Raw genomic sequence first — 18,613 nt, 5'->3', positions numbered from 1 at the left:
AGTGTTTTGCTAAATAATCTCCTCTGGCCCCTAATGTACAGCCCCCAGCCCCCTGGTATGTCATGTGTTGGAGCAGCACTCATTAGGGGTAGGTTAGGTTTCTGTGACTAGATCAAACTCTTATTCATATATTTTAAAGAGTACCTGTCATCAAATTAACCCCTTAAGGACCCGGGCTTTTTCCGTTTTTTAATTTAAATTTTTCCTCCTTAACTTTAAAAAATCATAACTCTTTAAAATTTTCACCAAAAATTCTTTATGATGGCTTATTTTTTGCGTCACTAATTCTTCTTTGTAATGACATTAGTCATTTTACCCAAAAATCTACAGTGAAACGGAAAAAAAATCAATGTGCGACAAAATTGATGAAAAAACACTATTTTGTAAGTTTTGGGGGCTTCCGTTTTTACGCAGTACATTTTTCAGCAAAAATGACACCTTATCTTTATTCTGTAGGTCCATACGGTTAAAATGATACCCTATTTGTAGAGGTTTGATTTTGTATCACTTCAGAAAAAAAAATCATGAATACATGCAGGAAAATGTATACGTTTAAAATGGTCATCTTCTGACCCTTATAACTTTTATTTTTCTGTTTTCAGGGCACTCTGAGGGCTCATTTTTTGCGCCCTGATCTGAAGTTTTTAGCGGTACCATTTTTGTTCTGATCAGACTTTTTGATCATTTTTTATTCACTTTTAGTGGTATAAAAAGTGATCAAAAATGCGCTATTTTGGACTTTGGAATTTTTTTGCGCGTACTCCATTGAATGTTCGGTTTAAAAAGCGGTATATTTTTATAATTCGGACATTTCCGCACGCGGCGATACCACATATGTTTATTTTTATTTTTATTTACACTGTTTTTTTTTATTCTTGGAAATGCCGGGTGATTCAAACTTTTATTAGGGGAAGGGATAATTGAAAGGGTTAATGATTTTTTTTTTTTTACACTTTTCTTATGCAATATTATAGCTCCTATAGGGGGGGGCTATAACATTGCATTAACTGATCTTTTACACTGATTGATTCATCTCCATAGGAATGGATCAATCAGTGTTTTCGGCGATTGAATGCTCAAGCCTGGATCTCAGGCTTGAAGCATTCATTCGGCGATCGGACAGTGCAGGAGAGGGTAAGAAGACCTCCTCCTGTAGTACAGCTGTTCAGGATGCCGCGATTATACCGCGGCAATCCCGAACAGCTCCCTGAGCTAGCCGGGCACTTTTACTTTCGTTTTTAGCCGCGCTGCTCAGCTTTGAGCGTGCGGCTAAAGGGTTAATAGCATGTGGCACCGCGATCAGTGCCGCACGCTATTAGTGGCAGGTCCCGACTTCACTATGACGCCTGGCCCGCCGCGATATGATGCGGGGTCACCGTGTGACCCCGCGTTATATCGCAGGACCGGGAGACAGGATGTACCTGTGGTAAGTCAACAGTGCTCAACAAAGAACTAGGTAGGTGTCTTTCAGCTTGAAAAGACTGTCACGCTGCTTTATCCGAGGGCAGAATAAGCCTGCTCACAGAGACCCTGAGTAATATACAGTTTTACTTTTCTTTGTCGGTTTCATGTATCTCATATGATCACTATTGAACACTGTGCACAAGATGTTTGGCACTTACAAGGAAAAGTAAAAGAACATTTTACTCAGGGTCCTTAGATACGGAAATATGTAAAAACATTTTTAATTATCTTTCATTTTCTGATTGTAGATTTTGTTTTTTGTTTTTATTATTTCATTTTTGTACATTATTATGGGGGCTGGCATCTTGCCTCAGCTGTTTTATAACAGCATTTAGAGATCTTCTTTACAGCAATCCCTATGGACATAGGCAACAATAGAATGGACAGGAGCTGTCTCTTGACAAATGGGAAGGTTTTCTGGGCATGCTCCATGACCATTTGAAGAGGTCATTCTACAGGGTGGATAATCGTGGAAGAGCAAAAGAACCTCCAAATGGTGCTGCTGGTTCCGTAGGAAGGTATAATAAACCAAGTCCAGAGTGGAGGGAAGTAAGAACTTGTGGATTTTATTGCATGAGGATAAAACCAATAAAAGCAATAAAAAGCGATAGACAGGATTACGCATTTCGGGGGAGCCAACCCCTTCTTCAGATCAGTGTGCAGACTGTACAAACAGTGATTCTATAAATAGGGGCAAAAAGGGCGCCTGCAAATTACAAGCAGGTAAAACACTTAGGGATAACATAATAACAAAACAAAATCAAAATATAATGACATTATATAAACCATATGCAGGTAACAGTATGGACCATATGCAATTGTGCAAGGAATTATGTGAGTGGTATAATTAGAATGAAGATCGGTGCCTGGCGGTGTCCGGCCGCACATCCGGACCACAGATGTAAACATCCGGCGTCCAGATGTGAGCCAGCGTGACTCTGACAGCGGCCGGCTGATGCGCAATGCAAGATTGTTCTTAAAGGGTGGGGGAAGGAAACGCTAAACTGTAAACATTGTCTATTGTCTTTTCTTTGACTGGTGTCCTCTTTCGCTGTAATTCTGTACAGATCACTTTCCAGCAGCTCCCTTCTTATCACTACAGACAAAACAAGAAGCCTTATTTTATGTTTAAGAAAACTTTGAAAAAGTTCAAAGCCCCTCATACGGTGAAACTGTTTGAAAGTTTGTAACACACAGGTGTGTCAGGTGTCAAGTGGCCACTTACCATTTTGGAGTTGTGTGATAACACAACACCTAAATGTGCCTTGAGAGTCAGACTGTATCCTTGGGTTTCAACTGGGGAAGCAGCAGTCTGAACAAGTTTCTTGTCGCCAGTTTGTCCCAATCACTGGTAGGCGTTCAAATGTGTTTTATTATCAAGAAAAGAAAAATACCTCCAGAGGACAAAATCTTAAACGTGTCTATATGAAATTAGATTCAATATTTTTTCTGTCAGAACCCAAAGCATTTTGAAGATGTCTACCCTTTATTAAGTGATGAGATGTAAGGCAAACTTCGGAAGAGATGGGAATAACGGCGCTGACCAAGGAGAGGACAATAGAGCCAGGTGTGTAGCGAATAGATTTAATCCAATGCGACGCGTTTCACCGTATACTGTATATCAGTTGATAAAGGGGAGACACATCCCCGAAATATGTTGTGTTTTGACAATTAAAGAATATTGGATCTAACTCCGTACTGACGCCTGCAAGACTTCGTCCACTGGAGGTTTGGAGTGCAGTATCCAGGTATTTTTCTCTTTTCAGTTGTTCAATGGCTCTTTAGCTTAGGTTTAGGCCTAGAGGTGAGAATGTAAAGTGTAAGATTTCAGGATTATTTATAAATATTGATAGTATAATTGAAAAAAAAAATCACCAAAAATTCTTACAGTATACGTTTAAAATAAAAGTTGATTTAAACAATAGGTCATTTTCTGATGACACATCCCTTTTAACTCAGTGAATGGGAAGATGTTGCAGCACAAATCAAAGGTTTCTTTACCACACTTCTCCAATTGCTATCAATTTAAACGGAAAAATACAAAATGTCTACAAGTGTTTTGCTAAATAATCTCCTCTGGCCCCTAATGTACAGCCCCCAGCCCCCTGGTATGTCATGTGTTGGAGCAGCACTCATTAGGGGTAGGTTAGGTTTCTGTGACTAGATCAAACTCTTATTCATATATTTTAAAGAGTACCTGTCATCAAATTAACCCCTTAAGGACCCGGGCTTTTTCCGTTTTTTAATTTAAATTTTTCCTCCTTAACTTTAAAAAATCATAACTCTTTAAAATTTTCACCAAAAATTCTTTATGATGGCTTATTTTTTGCGTCACTAATTCTTCTTTGTAATGACATTAGTCATTTTACCCAAAAATCTACAGTGAAACGGAAAAAAAATCAATGTGCGACAAAATTGATGAAAAAACACTATTTTGTAAGTTTTGGGGGCTTCCGTTTTTACGCAGTACATTTTTCAGCAAAAATGACACCTTATCTTTATTCTGTAGGTCCATACGGTTAAAATGATACCCTATTTGTAGAGGTTTGATTTTGTATCACTTCAGAAAAAAAAATCATGAATACATGCAGGAAAATGTATACGTTTAAAATGGTCATCTTCTGACCCTTATAACTTTTATTTTTCTGTTTTCAGGGCACTCTGAGGGCTCATTTTTTGCGCCCTGATCTGAAGTTTTTAGCGGTACCATTTTTGTTCTGATCAGACTTTTTGATCATTTTTTATTCACTTTTAGTGGTATAAAAAGTGATCAAAAATGCGCTATTTTGGACTTTGGAATTTTTTTGCGCGTACTCCATTGAATGTTCGGTTTAAAAAGCGGTATATTTTTATAATTCGGACATTTCCGCACGCGGCGATACCACATATGTTTATTTTTATTTTTATTTACACTGTTTTTTTTTATTCTTGGAAATGCCGGGTGATTCAAACTTTTATTAGGGGAAGGGATAATTGAAAGGGTTAATGATTTTTTTTTTTTTACACTTTTCTTATGCAATATTATAGCTCCTATAGGGGGGGGCTATAACATTGCATTAACTGATCTTTTACACTGATTGATTCATCTCCATAGGAATGGATCAATCAGTGTTTTCGGCGATTGAATGCTCAAGCCTGGATCTCAGGCTTGAAGCATTCATTCGGCGATCGGACAGTGCAGGAGAGGGTAAGAAGACCTCCTCCTGTAGTACAGCTGTTCAGGATGCCGCGATTATACCGCGGCAATCCCGAACAGCTCCCTGAGCTAGCCGGGCACTTTTACTTTCGTTTTTAGCCGCGCTGCTCAGCTTTGAGCGTGCGGCTAAAGGGTTAATAGCATGTGGCACCGCGATCAGTGCCGCACGCTATTAGTGGCAGGTCCCGACTTCACTATGACGCCTGGCCCGCCGCGATATGATGCGGGGTCACCGTGTGACCCCGCGTTATATCGCAGGACCGGGAGACAGGATGTACCTGTGGTAACCACGAGTGAAACCCGTGACCGCCACTACGCTGGGGTTAGCTACTTGGTTCTTGGGGGGGGGGGGGGTTTATAAACCCAGGGTCGTATGGTATTAACCCTTAATGTCACGTGACGCCACTATAGTCTTGGTATCTCCCGGGGTACTACAGGTCCGGGGAACTCCGTCTCCCCACAGGCTAGCAAGGAAAGAATTGACTCCACACTAGGTTGCAGTTTAATGGAGGCTTTACTAACCAAAGTTAGGTGGTACAATCTCCACAACGCTCAACCAAAGTCTCCCAAAGGTTTAACAGACAGTCTCTAGAGGACCACACAGCTTGCAGTGCCTGGACTTGATATTGCATATATGCTTGGCTCTTACGGTCGGACTAGGAATTTTAGGTCTGCGCTATATTAGGCTTGAGATTAGTCACTTACTGAAGTGTCGGTAGATTTGTGGCTTCTTGCCGGAAGATAATGAATTGTCCTTTAGGAATTCTCTGATCAAGGCTGAAGTAAAGGCTTGCTATTAGTTGGGGTTACTTCATGCTTTTCTTATCTCTCTCTCATCTTTGCTCTCACTCGTCTGCGGATTCTCTCTGCTACTCTGGAGCTTCACCTTCTCTGAACTTGCTCGGACCTCCACTCTGTACTCTGAATTGAAATGAACTGCTGATTCTTCACTCTGAACCCTGAACTCCACTCAACTCCTCTCTACTCAACTCAACCCCTCTACACAGGAAATGCCACCCCTTATAAGGGAAGGCTAAACTAAAGCCCATTGGCCAGGCAGCTGTGGATCATAGAGTTGTCTGTATCCCCTTTAGGATTTACAATAAAGTTACATACAAGTAATAACATAATATAACACCTTACACAAAAGTTTAGTCTAGCCCTCAGTCCTCCACTCTCACATACCCTAACTAAGCATTAGGTTGCTAGGTAATATACTTAAAGCTACAGACACCTAATAACGGATTGCTAAGTTATAACATTACAAATACCCATTAGAAATAGTTGAGTCCCTGCAGGGGAGCCCCCAGGACACTAGAGGTCTCAATCTGAATGGGCCTACAATACCTTGACACAATGTACCTGTACTGGGACACCACATACCCATACGTCCTGGGTCCTTAAGAGGTTAAAAGTTTATATTTTTATCTCCTGTAATTATAAGACACTTTGCTATTTACTTGCTGTAAAAATTCTCACCCTTTTATATGTTTTAAATGTGATTGAAAAATGGGCATTAGATGGCTCTGTTCTGTTCTCTGCCACAAGCCAAACAGTTAGTTTGGTCTCCTCCCGGCCTGACAGGGGAACAAACTTAGGAAATGTGTGTGGGGCATGGCGAGGCAGAGCTCTCTCTGGCTTCAGTGACGTCATGCCTGCTGGGGAACGCCCACTTTCTCCTGCTGGGAGCTCACACAATGTAAGCAAGGGGAAAGGTATGATACAGAGCTTTTTAAAGCTTGGGAATTTTTTTTAGGAGGGGTGGTAGGAATAGTTAGGGAATATAATCTGAGTTAGTTTAGAAAAAATGGTTTGATGACAGGTACTCTTAAAAGGAAAACGGTCACCTTGATCACCAACACTAAATCCAATAAACTGGGTTATAGTATGGGGGACCAGGAATCCAAAGAGGGGTAACTTACTATAATCGGTGCTGTGGTTTCCGAAATATTGGCTGGCGAATTCCCCTTTCTGAATTCAGGGAGTTGCGCGCAGGAGGCGGGTCCCACCGGCTGGCTACCCTTGCTTCTTTCAGTCTTCTCAATCAGCCATCCCCTTAGTTAGCATATTCATATTCTGCGACTCCACGTCCTAGTGACATGAGTCTCATGTCGGTAGAGCGCATGCGCCGGCAGCTCTACAGCTCTCACATGACTACAGCTCTCACATGACTGCTAGCAGTCAGCGCTCAGGACGAGAGCTGTGTGTAAACTGCCGCCGCATTCGCTCTACCGACAGAGTGCAGCACTCACGTGACTTGCGAATCACTTCACTAGGACGTGGAGTCGCAGAATATGAATATGCTAACTAAGGGGATGGCTGATTGAGAAGACGGAAAGAAGCAGAGGCGGACAGTTGGCGGGGCCCGCCTCCTGCACTCGACTCCCCAAATTCAGAAGGGTAACTTCACCAACCAATATTTCGGGAACCACAGCACCGATTATAGTAAGTGACCCCTGTTTGGATTCCTTGTCACCCACACTATAACCCAGTGTGGGAACAAGGTATAGATACAGCGATCGGCACTACCTTAATCGGCCTTGCAGCGGTACATAGGAAGATGAGGGCAGATATATACAGTCCTCTGTCGTGGTTCACTTGAGAGCGGTGCACCAGTCACCGATCTATGGTGCTCTAACCCCTTTGCGGACAGCTGTGACAAATGAACAGATGAAGCAATGAAAAAGAAAAAGTAAGGGGAGCACTCACGAAGACCTGGTCTCAGTTGCGGTGCAAAGTTTGCACCGCAACTGAGACCGGGTCTTCGTGAGTGCTCCCCTTACTTTTTCTTTTTCATTGCTTCATCTGTTCATAACCCAGTGTGGGTTTAGTGTGGGTGATCAAGATGACAGTTTTCCTTTAACATTTTATGCCAGTAAGGCTGCATTCACACCTCATTTTTTACATACAGGTGCCGGATTTGGCTGGGGGAGGCGCGGGGGTTTGGGGCATTATCGGCAAAGGTAATTCCCGAAACCGATAACGTCCAAAATCGTGAATATTGGGCGATAATATCGTCCAAACCGATAATCGGTCAATCCCTAGCGTAAGGTCATTTTCACACAAGTCTCCGTCTGACTGCAGGTTTTTGACCCAAACTGACTTCATCTTTTATCAGTATAATGCTTTGTGTTTGATCTCTAGACCTACTATCAGGCTGTGACTTGCATCTGTATTGGGAACTTGTGAAAGCAGCCCTAGTCACAGTGGCAGTGTTTTTTTTTAGGGGGGACTTTTTTGCGACACCATTTATCATTTTCTCTGTGCAGTGGTCATGTATTTATCAACTGCGCAAACACTTATTGGTGTTTGTGTAGAAGAGTCGCATATTTTTGCGCAGCAGGATTTAAAAGACGCAAAATGTTTATATAAATAAATAAATAATTTTTTTTCACCTACACATTACCAACATACAAAAAAAGGAGTAAAAAATGCTTCACCTGCAATGATAAATGTCCCCCATTGTGCTTCAGACATTGAGGAAAGCTGAGTGACAACCTATGTTGGAAGTTGTAATAGCAACTGCATTTATCACCCAGGTTTCTCATACTGTAAATACATAACCCAGCTGCTTACATTATCGCTCAGATCTGTACATTTGGTCAGTTTTAAGATGAATCCCCTAAACATAGATGATTTCCATTTGGCAGTGCTGTAAACCCTCTGTGACCTTGAATCTGAGCGTGGTATGTAATAGTCCGTGTTTATCTATTCTCACCTTCCTTACGTGCTGCATTTTCTTGCCAAACCTAAGATGAAGTGTTCCAATTATTTTTGCTTGGTATCTGAGTGCAGGGAGCTTTTCTGTGCGTCTAAGGGGAAAAACTGTACACACACGTAAACATACTTGGTAGGGGTATTAAATAAATCATATCAATAAATTAACTAAGACTGTTTGTTTGACTCTTCCAAAATAGAAAGGATTTCTAGCGAAGAGCAGCGTGAGCCACTATTGTTGTAGGTATGATAATAGGGATTTAGATAAGGTCATTGTATCAAAGAGGTGTCCGTAATGTGAATATCAAATTGTTATTTTTGGCATGGAATAGTGAATTTAACCCATACATTTTTACAGTGAGACCATCCAAATTTGCATTAGAAAAGTGCATTTTATAGGTTGGTCTTATCAGAGAAAATGACCACTGTGCATAATGTATCATGAGCTAAAGATCTGTCACACAAAATCTGGTCTTCTCTTTCGGAAAGGTGTTATACAATTTTTGTTAATTTTAATAATCTTGTACAAAGTAAGCAATGCCATAGTAGTCATATATTTCTACATTGGGTGCAGTATTAGAGTAGTTATATTTTTGTACATAGGGACAGGTATTAGTAGTTATATTTTTGTATATAGGGGGAAGAATCATAGATGTTATATTGTTTTCAGTAGAGGTCTGTATTAGAGTAATTATAGTATTGTATATTTGGGTCCGTAATAGAATAGTTACATTCTTGTACATAAAAATCCCACTATTTAATTTCACATCCCAGATCTGAAAATCTCCCATCACCAGTTGTTCTATCACAAAGTACCAGCCCCCGCCACATCCTTCCCCACTCTCAGTCCTTAAGTATTTTTAGAAAGTGACTTTTCTGCCGTCTTGTTTCTAATTGGATGTTGAAAGGTGCCCTGAACAAGTCTAATTGGCATCTGGAGCCACACAGCAGACATCAGAGGTGTGATCCCAGGTCCAGAGCAGTCAACTTGTCTCCACTCACAATAAAAACTAATTACAGGAGGTTACATTGCAACTAGAGATGAGCGAAGTTACAGTGATTTGATTCGTCACAAACTTCTCGGCTCGGCTGTTGCTGACTTTAGCCTGCATAAATTAGTTCAGCTTTCGGTACTCCGGGGGGCTGGAAAAGGAGGATACAGTCCTAGGAGAGACTTCTTGGACTGTATCCACCTTTTCCAGCCCAGCAGAGCACCTGAAAGCTGAACTCATTTATGCAGACGAAAGTCATCAACTGCCGAGCCGAGAAGTTTGTGATGAATCAAATCACTGTAACTTCGCTCATCTCTAATTGCAACCTTCCACCATGCCTGTGCTGCTTATTATGGGCTGTGAGATCATTCTCCATCATTTTAATTAAAAGCCTGTGAAATTATTCATGTTGTGTTAAAACCAGTTTTCTGTCATTCACAAGTGTTTGGGATGTGAAGGTTGCTTGGGAGGATTAACGTATTTGTTAACTTTTATTTTATTGTGTTATAAGTCTTTGGCTCGTTCTGGGGGAAGTTAATCCAAATAATATTTGTTGATGTTTGCTCCCATACTGACGTACTTACCTCTTCTTAGTATGGTTATGGATGGATCCCAATGGGTCTGTGATGTTTGGGCCTTGGCTTCATACTTACATTATAACAAAAGTTCCCTTAAGACTCTACTTACTGCAATAAACAGATTACACTGCTGAATGTTGTTGGGGGGGGGGGGGGGGGCAGGCAATCTCCATTTTCAGCACTTATAAAATAATGTTTCAGATCCTCAAAGTATATTAAGTAGGCAGTAGTTTCTACTCCCAAAGCTTAGCTGTCTTTAGTGTATAATCTGTATTACAATGTGCTATTATTTCTGTGGTCAAGAACAAAGTTTCTGCTTCTAAAATCTCCACTCTTAAAGAAGCAAAATGTAAAAAGAGCAAAAATACAACCCACCTTCCTCATAATGTGTTTTGGTTCTTTATTATTGTGAGAGATGAATGATTATATTCAGTTACAGCAAGCAGAAATTAAATGGCAACATTGGCGGCAGCCACAAAGACATATCGATCTGGTGCTAGAAAGTTATCACTCACATAACTAATTATTATGGATACCAACATATGCACCATGCAAACTACAAATAGATTCACTGAGACACTGGCACTAAAACTTAACTTTTAATCATAATCTCTAAATCTTACTTATACCCCACGTGATATAAAAATAATATATACAATACTCTTAGTCAGTAATGTGTTCAAGAACTGCATCCAAGGTCTACATGCAGCAAAGTGGTAGACGCACCTAGGTCAAGAATACACCCACTAAATTAATCTATTTCAACACATACAACCCAGCAAAACAGAAAACAACAAATAATATTGATTATTCAAATACTATTATTTTCCATTCCCAATGCGCTTCACCCGGTTGGTGACCGGGATCCTCAGTGGACCGGCTGGGACATAAACCACACTCAGAACCCAGATGACAGAATAATATCAGACCAAATTATCAAACCATGCCTGCTAAACATGATATAAGATTAGCACATTGGTCTGGAAACTAGAAGATTAGCGTCACAAAGATAGCTCCATGTGGAGCACTTACAACACACCGTGCCCGTGATGTATGGAGGAGCTCCACATGGAGCTATCTTTGTGATGCTTACCACTTTGCCACTTAAAACAGTATTGAAGCTGCATGTAGATCTTGGATGCAGTTCTTGAACCCATTACTGACGAGTATTGTATATATTGTTTTTATATCACGCGGGGTATAAGTAAGTTTTAGATATTATGATTAAAAGTTAAGTTTTAGTGCCGGTGCTAGAAGATTTAAACAGATGTGTAAATGACTTCTATTAAAAACATCTTAATCCTTCCAGTACTTATCAGAGGAAGTTGTTAAGTTCTTTTCTGTCTGACCATAGTGCTCTCTGCTGACACCTCTGTCCGAGTCGAGAACTGCCCAGAGTAGAAGAAAATACCCATAGCAAACCTCTCCTGCTCTAGACAGTTCCTAGCAGAGAGCACTGTGGTCAGACTGAAAATAACTTCACAACTTCCTCTGATAAGTACTGGAAGGATTAAGATTTTTTTTAATAGAAGTAATTTACAAATCTGTTTAAATTTCTGGGACCAGTTGATTTGCAAGTGGTTTTTCACTGGTGTACCCCTTTCAGGGAAATTTTGTCACCTCTAGATCCTGCTCAGAGCTCAAGTGTGAAGGAGGCATTCCTTAAAGGGGTACTCCCGTGGAAAACTTATTTTATTTATTTTTTAAATGGTGCCAGAAAGTTAAACAGATTTGTAAATTACTTCTGTTAAGCAATCTTAATCCTTCCAGTACTTTTTAGGGGCTATATTCTACAGAAGAAATGCTTTTCTTTTTGGATTTCCCTGATGTCAGGACCACAGTGCTCTCTGCTGACCTCTGCTGTCCATTTTTGGAACTGTTCAGAGCAGGAGAAAATCTCCATAGCAAATATATGATGCTCTGGACAGTTCCTAAAATGGACAGCAGGGGTCAGCAGAGTGCACTGTGGTCATGACATCAGAGAAAACCAAAAATAAAAGCATTTCCTCTGTAGTATACAGCCCATAAAATGTATTGGAAGGATTAAGATTTTTTAATAGAAGTAATTTACAAATCTTTTTACCTTTCTGGCACCAGTTGATTTAAAAAAAAAAAAAAAAAAAAAAAAAAAAAAGTTTTCCACGGGAGTACCCCTTTAACCACAGCATGCATGCCTCCTCCCTATCCTGCATAGTTTATGTACAGAACTTTGCTTACAGCACTGATCCCTGTATGCCAATCAGTCAAAGAAGATGGAGAGAAAGCATGCATGCTGTCACTTGACAGCACCTATTAAAAACCAGACATTTAACCTTGGAATGTAATAATAAAATAGTGACATTCAGTTAACTTTTAGGCTCTTAATTAATTATCACAGATGAAAAATTAAAGCATTATTATCTTGATGGGCTGTCAGCAGAATATATTTAAACTTCCAAGGCAATCTTGTATCAGAATCAGCAGACATATTCCTGGAAGTTCAATAGACTTACATGGGACTTCCGGCAATACGTCCGATCACATTATCAGGTCAAGTCTCAACATACTTAAACAGTTTTAACTTGTCCTGTTGCCAAAACAAATCTGTTTTTTGTTTTTCTTATTTTTCTGACATGTCTTTTAGGATGTAAAAAAAGCTTTGTTCACATAGTCTTAATAAGCTTGGGAACCATTTTAAATATTATTTAGATTTAAAGGGGTTATACAGGTAAAAACTTTTTTTTTATATATATCAACTGGCTCCAGAAAGTTAAACAGATTTGTAAATTACTTCTATTAAAAAATCTTAATCCTTTCAGTACTTATGAGCTGATGAAGTTTAGTTGTTCTTTTCTGTTTAAAGAGTACCTGCCACCAAAAAAAACTTTTTATATTTTGTTAATGTATTAGAAACAACTTTCTAATACCATATGATTAACAAAAATGTATCTTTATATATATTTTTTTACTTTAAAAAAACTGACCACTAGGGATCTCCCTACATGTCCCGACTCATTGACTCATGAGTCCGAAATCTCTGTGCAGCCGGGACAGTGAAAAGCACAGCGCAGCTCCCTGCCTGTCAATCAGACGGGCGGGAACAGCGATGTGCATGGCAAGCCGGACGCCCCATTGAGCCTGTCAGCACCTTTATTGAATTCAAGCATGGCAGAAGGATCAAAGCATCATCCCCCGTGACTATGAGGTCAGGGAAAGATAGGGGTGTTAGAATTAGGGACAGATGAGTTCATGATAGGCACTCTTTAAAGGGGACTCCGGTGCTTAGACATCTTATCCCCTATCCAAAGGATAGGGGATAAGATGCCTGATCGCGGGAGTCCCGCCGCTGGGGACCCCCGTGATCTTGCACGCGGCACCCCGTTTGCAATCAGTCCTCAGAGCGTGTTCGCTATCACGCCCCCTCCTGTAGGGCGGAGCGTGACGTCACACGGGGGCGGAGGCGTGACCTCACACGCTGTCGGCCCTGTGGTCGCCGGTAATCAGACCCGGAGCGAACACACTCCGGGGACTGATTACAAACGGGGTGCCGCGTGCAAGATCACGGGGGTCCCTAGTGGCGGGACTCCCGTGATCAGGCATCTTATCCCTTATCCTTTGGATAGGGGATAAGATGTCTAAGCAACGGAGAACCCCTTTAAGTTGTCACTGATGACACGTGTCTCGGGAACCGCCCAGTTTAGAAGCAAATCCCCATATCAAACCTCTTTTACTCTGTGCAGTTCCCAAGACAAGCAGAGATGTCAGCAGAGAGCACTGTTGCCAGACAGAAAACAACTAAACTTCAGCAGCTGATAATTATTGAAAGGATTAAGATTTTCTAATAGAAGTAATTTACAAATCTGTTTAACTTTCTGGAGCCAGTTAATATATATAAAAAAAAGTTTTTTCCTGGGTCACATTTAGTGCATTCACTTGTTTGATTTTATTTTTACTTACAACAAGGAAGGCTGATTTTATATTATTGTCACTGGCACAACTAATTCTGACTACAGGATTATGTGGATTTTAAGTAACTTATAACTAAATAAGACAATAACTGTAATTGCTGGTGTTTACAAAAGAAGAAAAAAGAATCTGTAACTGAGTATCATCTGTAACCTGCTACAGGTCACTTGTCTGCCCTTGCTAAAATGTGAAAAACTAATTTCAGTTTGAGATAGACTAGAGAGACAAGCCTCATATCTCCCATTATAAAAGGCTGCTTTTATTGATACAAGTCATATCTGTGTAGACTAGATGTATCACTGTGAAGATCAGGGCGCCAACCATGGTATCTCAGATACAAAACAATTGCGATCTGCAGGGTGGCTGCCTTCGCTCAGACATGAAATAGAATGGCGGATAGCTGTAAATGCAGATAATAATTGAGTTTGAAGTACATAAGAAGAGCTGGGAACCTGATCCTAACACTCTGATGTGAGAGACACTGGAGCTGAGGCAGGAAGAGATTGCACAATAATTTAGGGCTAATGGGGAAAAAGCATTGGGCAGGCTGGAAGACCACTCCTATGCAAGGGTCATAGAAATCCTATTCAGAGGTCATTACACAGTAATGCACCATTAAGATTAAATCAAAGTAGAATACTTATTATTATTTATTATTACAACCCTGTGTATGATATAGTGCTAGATTATTGGATCTTCTAGATTTTTGTAGGCATTCTTGAAAGCTAAACTGTCATTGTAATGGCGCGTTGGTATAGTAAATTAAAGTACAGTAAATGTAAAATATAGAAAGTAAAATTGCCCAAAAATTCTTTAAAATATGTTTACCATAAAAATTTGATAGTTCAAACTAGCATTAGAAAATAAATATCTGCTTAAGGGTACAGTCACATGTACGCAGATTTGATGCACAGGATTTTCTGCTGCAGATTTCAATGTAAACTAAATGACTGAGCACATATTCTAATCTGCAGTTACAAATCCTGCGCATCAAATCTGTGCAGGATCCTGTATGTGTGAAGGTACCCTAAAGGGTTATCCAGATTGAGAATATTTTTTCCTAACTATGCCACTATGACAATCCAACCCCCCCCCCCCCCCCCCCCCGCGCGATCTCCTGCCCGGGGCCCCTGAAGCAGCCGTTCAGACCCCCACAGGAAGCTGCGGCCAACACACCTCCTCCAGCAGACTGCCGGGGCCCCATTCAGGAGATCGCACTTGGTTCCAGCGGTCAAACCCACCCCCCCCCCCACCAGATCTATAACTATCCTTTGGATAGGGAGGAAGTTATTTCTCACTGCCCTACTCTATTAACCTATCTAATTGGGGAGAACATACAAACTCCATGCATATATTGTGCCATAAGGCAGCGGTACAAATAACTGAGTCACTATGCTGTCCACTGATAATGTTAATCATAATTGGCGCTATGCTAGATGTCGCCTGTCCTTCCCAGGAGCAGATGAGCGACCTTAGAATCCATTGTCCACTGCAGAGATTCTTCCATCACTTATCTATATGTAACATTAGCCTTAGTTTTTTCATTTAGAATGTGAACCATAGTGGGAGCAGCTATTTTTAGCGACCCCTCTATTAATTTAATGTGTCCTAATAAAGAATTGTATAAAATAGACAACCGCTGTGATATAAATTATTTAGCTGGAAATCTGGCAGAAGAACATTAAATAAGACCTATCAGTAGCTTCATGCTATATCAGCCAGGGGACAGGCTCCCTCCTAGGCCCTAGGAGAAGTGTCTGCTTTGTTGGGTCCCCTCTGGCTTTTCTCTGCCTGGATCAGCTTAACAGGCCACCAAACTGTAAAATAGTTTCAGATGAAATATACTACTTTGACTTAGTCATGAAGGGAGTAGTAGTGGGAGTAGTAGTAGTTCCGGCTGTGGGAGTCTTTAGGCAGAACTGTTAAAACGGCCAAACATTACACATGTTCTAATGGGTCTTAAAGGATGACTATGCCCGTTATTTTGACAGATGTTATTCAGCCGTTAGCACCAGGGCTCAAGTCCTGCAGGAATGCGTGGGGACGGAGTTCCTGCACTTTTTGCACAGCTGGAACACCGTTTCCATTAGTAGGAGTCCTGTGAGACCATCCCTTGAGTGAAAGAGTTCCCACACTTTTTTTCCCCAGGACTTTACCCCTGGTAAGAACCCGTTATTTCATCCGTTATTATACAGACATCTGTTTTTACACAGAAAACGGATGTTTAATAACGGATGAATACTCATAGTGTGAAAGGAGCCTTACAGGTATGGAATTGTGTGACTCTGTCTGACAAGAGCATACAGTAAATATATATATATATATATATATATATATATATATATATATATATATATATATAAAAAAAATGGTATCTTATATTAACATTGGCTTGTTTCTCCCTCCTACAGCCGTGTCTTCAAGACTGACATGGAACTAGAGGTGCTACGGTACACTAACCGAATCTCCAGCGAGGCGCATAAAGAAGTAAGGCTTCTTATCACAAACTACTCATTCCTATCTTGTTCTTGAACTGCTATTCATGTCTGCCCATGTCTTCTCTTTGTAGTCTGTCGGTTCCCAGTTAATTGTATTGACTGTGGGGAAATGTGGCTATCGATTATAGTGTTGTCTCTGTGTGCTGGTAATAAGATTGTCCCCGTATACCTCATTTCTATGTATGGCAAGTGTTGTGATCATTAGATATCCTAACTCATTGTCTGTCATGATGATAGCTGCTTCATTCAGGTAGAAATGAGCATGTGTTACAGATTTTACTTAGTAAATTTCTACTGGGTGGGGCAGTGTTCCTTTTGCAAGTGCTCTCCCCTTTATTATGTAATACTTTGTTGTAACTGTCTTGAGGGTGACATATGTCTTGTCTGATGCCAAGCGCAGTTGGTACTTCATGAAAGCATGCCATGTGAGAGTAGAGGAACAGGCAACAGATTATGTAACAGATCAACATATCGTGCAAAGTTCTTTTATTTCGGTAATGCAATATATGAGACTCATTACATGCAAAGCAAGATAGTTCAAGCTGGGATTTGTCATAATTGTGATGATTATGGCTTACAGCTCATGAAAATCCCAAAGGATCCCCCCCCACCCTAATTACTATGATTTGGGGAGCCATGTCATCTACTGGTGTTGGTCCACTGTGCTTCATTAAAGTGGTACACCGCTGCTCAGGGTTTGGAACAAACTCCCGGCACCGGCTCCATCGTTCGGAACTGTTTGTTCCAAACGCTGAGCAGCAGAGTACCCCTTTAAGTCCAGGGTCAATGCATCCATCTAATAGAAAATTTTGGAGAATTTCACGCTTCCTTTCATTTTAAGTTGCATTAATGAAATACAATGGACTTTTGCACGATATTCTAATATTTTGAGTTTCACCTGTACATTTCTACTTTTTCAATTGTAACATGTCTTGCTTTTGCTGACAACACATGGAATATCAGTTCAGTGTTGTCATGGATATTAAGGGTCTGCTTTATTTCCAGAAATGTTACACTACTGTCTATAGACAGAAGTGAGGCTGTTTCTTAAAAAAACAAAACAATGTTTTCCATCTTCAGTAAGGCCTGATTTTATATACTCAAGATCCATGCAGGAGTATCAGGAGTGTGGCACAGATGAGACACCCTTCAACTTTGATCCCATACAAGACCTACAACAACTGTACCTGATCTGGTATTCAAAGGGATCCCAACAAATCTTCATAAAATCCATGGGAATCATAATGGGGTTTGTTAAGTTTATTGTGTGGAAAAGAAAAAAGATATCCAGCACTTCTAAAAGTCTAAAGGTCCAAATTAAAACTTCAAGGCCCAGATTTGTCAAACTGTGTGAGTTATTTTTCCACAGCAACCAATCACAACTCAGCTAACGAGCTCTGGTAAAGTGAAAGCTGAACTGTGATTGGTTACTGTGGGAAAATCACTCCACTTTTTCTCTAACACAGTTTGATAAATCTGGGCCCAAATCTTTACTCCATGCGTTAAAAACTCTTCAGCAAATAAAGCTGTGTACACACTGGTGTTTTAGCTAGCTAGCTGAGATTTTGCCAATTTAGTTAGGTTTTAGCAGTTGTTAACAGTTTTTGAAATGTGAACAAAGCCTTATCAATGATTCAGCAAGTGCTCTGAAAAAAAATAAGTAAATGCATTTACAATTTACAGGTCATGAAAGCTGCAAAAGTCCGAATGCAGGAGTATGAGCTTGAAAGGTACGTCAGTCTCTCTGAACCACGATTACTATTACATCCTCTTGGTCATGATGTGTGAACACAGGAAGGGTCTTATGAATGGCCTACCATTGGCAAGAGAGGCCCTGGCTTCATGATGCACATTATGTCTGATTTGTATTGACAGAAATCTCTGAGCCGTGTCCATCTCTCTGTGTCCAAATCTCTGTATAGCACTTTAATTCTGGAATTAATGGTAGCCAAACACGTGGCCAGTGATGTTCCCCTTTGGGAATGAGGACAATCTACTCCCTCCGCCTGGTTGCAGCAGCCTGAATTGGTCGTAATGCCTAGAATACCCAAGGTGGCTGTTGTAAACAGTTTGCGTAACTCCCATTATTTTTCAATGGGTATTGCGGAAACAAAGAAGACCTGCAAGCATTGCTGTTTCTTTAAACTCTAGGGCTATGTCAGTAGCATAGCTGGCAGTGCTTAATTTATTATCGCCAATAGCAATTACAAAAAATGCGTTAAA

At 40.5% G+C, this 18,613-nt stretch overlaps 1 protein-coding gene across 1 annotated transcript in view; it reads left to right on the top strand.

Annotated features, from left to right (window-relative positions):
* PEPD (peptidase D) overlaps nucleotides 1–18,613 on the top strand; it is a 339,112-nt gene that overhangs the window by 83,068 nt on the left and 237,431 nt on the right. Inside the window, exons 8-9 of the mRNA XM_056525786.1 lie at nucleotides 16,304–16,379; nucleotides 18,074–18,120. Of these exons, the coding sequence (XP_056381761.1) occupies nucleotides 16,304–16,379; nucleotides 18,074–18,120 (123 nt within the window). The remainder of the gene's footprint in view (nucleotides 1–16,303; nucleotides 16,380–18,073; nucleotides 18,121–18,613) is intronic.

This window comes from Hyla sarda, chromosome 6 (genome assembly GCF_029499605.1).
Source record: "Hyla sarda isolate aHylSar1 chromosome 6, aHylSar1.hap1, whole genome shotgun sequence".
In the NCBI taxonomy this organism is placed as follows: Eukaryota; Metazoa; Chordata; class Amphibia; order Anura; family Hylidae; genus Hyla; species Hyla sarda.
The sequence above is the reverse complement of the archived record's forward strand: the minus strand, read 5'-3'. Positions and strand labels throughout refer to the sequence as shown.